This window comes from Pisolithus orientalis (genome assembly GCF_024613125.1).
Source record: "Pisolithus orientalis strain OTSU chromosome Unknown F5J12scaffold_4, whole genome shotgun sequence".
Lineage (NCBI taxonomy): Eukaryota > Fungi > Basidiomycota > Agaricomycetes > Boletales > Pisolithaceae > Pisolithus > Pisolithus orientalis.
In genome coordinates this window covers 114,586-116,983 of record NW_026260785.1, presented here as the reverse complement: position 1 = coordinate 116,983, position 2,398 = coordinate 114,586, and the positions used below count along the sequence as shown (strand labels likewise).

At 45.4% G+C, this 2,398-nt stretch overlaps 1 protein-coding gene across 1 annotated transcript; it reads right to left on the bottom strand.

Annotated features, from left to right (window-relative positions):
* Nucleotides 1-1,665: 1,665 nt before the first annotated feature.
* Nucleotides 1,666-1,889, bottom strand: F5J12DRAFT_888810 (uncharacterized protein; the record flags this gene model as incomplete). The annotated part of the gene is made up of 2 exons (XM_051747285.1): nucleotides 1,666-1,808; nucleotides 1,877-1,889. The coding sequence occupies 2 exons, from the start codon at nucleotides 1,887-1,889 to the stop codon at nucleotides 1,666-1,668; spliced, it is 156 nt and encodes a 51-aa protein (XP_051603317.1).
* Nucleotides 1,890-2,398: the final 509 nt, after the last annotated feature.

Genomic DNA, 2,398 nt, shown 5'->3' with positions numbered 1-2,398 from the left:
AGAGTATTGAATGCATATCTGACAGGTTCATAGTAGGGAGGAGAGCAAGGCTCTGCACGAGGGAAAACAAATGACTACAACCCATGACAGTCCCATACAAGGCAGGTGTATCCTTCATCAAGCTTCAGATACCTGTAGTGGGGAGTAGGGCTGCCTGCACAAGGGAAAACGAGCAACTGCAACTTACAATGGTCTTGTACAAGGCAGGTATATTCTTTGTCAAGCTTGGCATACCTGTAGTGAGGAGTAAGGCTGTCTGTGTGAGGGAAAACAAGTGACCACAACTTACAATGGTCTTGTATGAGGTAGGTATATTCTTTGTCAAACTTTGGATACCTGTAGTGGGGAGTAGGGCTGTCTGCGTGAGGGAAAACAAATGCTCATGATGGTCCTGTACAAGGTGAGCATATTCTTCGTTAAGCTTTGGATGACTGTAGTGGGGAGCAAGGCTGTCTGTGTGAGGGGAAATGAATGATCAGGCTTTGCATACCTGCAGTGGGAAGTAAGGCTGTCTGCATAAGGGGAAACAAACAGCTGCAACTTGCAATGGTGCTGTACAAGGCAGGGGGATTCTTTGTCAAGCTTCAGATACCTGTGGTGGGGAGTAAGGGAGTAAGGCTGTCTGCATGAGGGGAAATGAATGATCAGGCTTCATATACTGTAGTGGAGAGTTAGGCCATCTGTGCAAGGGAAAATGAACAACTGCAAAGTCAGTTTAGGAGTAAGGCTGTTGGCACAAGGGGAAATGAACAATTAGGCTTCACACACTGTAGTGGGGAGTTAGGCTGTCTGCACAAGGGAAAATGAACAACTGCAACATACGATGGACCTGTACAAGATGGGCATATTCTTCATCAAGCTTCACATACCTGCAGTTGGGGAGTCAGGCTGTCTGCACAAGGGGAAATGAATGGTCAGGCTTTGGATACCTGTAGTGGGGAGTAAGGCTGTCTGTGCAAGGGAAAATGAATGACTGCAACACACCTGTATGACATGAGGTGAGCGATCAAGCATTGAATACCTGTAGCAGGGAGTAAGGTTGTCTGTGCAAGGGCAAATGAACAACTGCAACACACCTGTACAAGGCAAGCACACTCTTTATCAAGTTTTGCATACCTGTAGGGGGGAGCAAGGCTGTCTGTGTGAGAGAAAATGAATGACTGCAGCTTGCAACAGTCCTGTACAAGGCAAGTGTATTCTTCATCAAGCTTCACACCCAGGGAATTGTTATCAAGACTGATCTGGAGGACTCTGGGAGGGAAGACCTCCTACCTCTGAGCCCAAACATACTGAACCTCTCCACATACAACTGAATGAGGTTTCCCAACAATTTGTACACTGCACTGTCACATGCCTTGATGAGACATCATTGGATATAGCCTGTCTCCACTGTTTTAACATTGGTATCAATGGGCCTTCCTCAGGGCAATGATGTGACTCACCAATTGACCCTTCTAGCATGATCAAACACCAGCTGAAGGAGCTGCAATGACTTAAGGTGGATCTTCAACTCCATTTCCTCATCTGGGAGGGTGAAGAAGAATTTGACAACCATGGAGTCTTTGATAATTGTGGATGTAGGGTTGGGGTCATACCAAAGTCTGAAGCAGTGTGTAAGCGAGCTCTTGCTGCATGTTCTTTGCCAGCATCCTGTCCCAGGTGATATCAGATTTCAAGTATATGGAAAGCAAACATGTTTTCGATATTGGTGGCAACATTGATGATATCTTTCAGATGAGGTCCATCAAGTGCAACATTTTTGCTGGATACACCAGTGTAGTGGAAGGTGTTAATGATCATCTGAGTAGCTGGTTCACCAACAGATTGTACAACAGGTGATTAGTTGAACTTTACCTCAATCTCATCCAGCACCCACTCAAACGGTTCATGGTTGAGGTGGAACTCTTCCAACAAGTGGTAGGCAGCAGTTGTGGCTCATACCTGCATGTGGAAAGTGTTTGCCTGTGCCTCCCCACCAAGTTCATTGTCACCCAGCACAGCCAGAAGCCTCTCTGTGAGTTGGTGGACTGCATCAATAATGATGCTAGTTTGAGGTCACTAGGCTTGTGGCAGTCGATCAGGAAAATCTGAGTGGCATTCTAGATGACACAAGCAAGTTGACAGACATATAGTGGGGAGTAAGGCTGTCTGCATGGGGGAAATGAATGACCACAACTCAGGTGTGGTAAGAAGACTGAGGTGCATGAGGAAAAACTAACTGCCTAAGTGCGAAGAATTATTATGTAAGCTTGTACACTGTAAGCAAATAAACATAGGGGACACATGTTCCAACAATTTTGTCATATGCTTTTTCTTGATCCAAGGTGATTATAGTGCCATTATCTTCTGTAGCTTTAGTATAGTGTAATATCATTTGAGTAAGGCATATTTGGTCTGT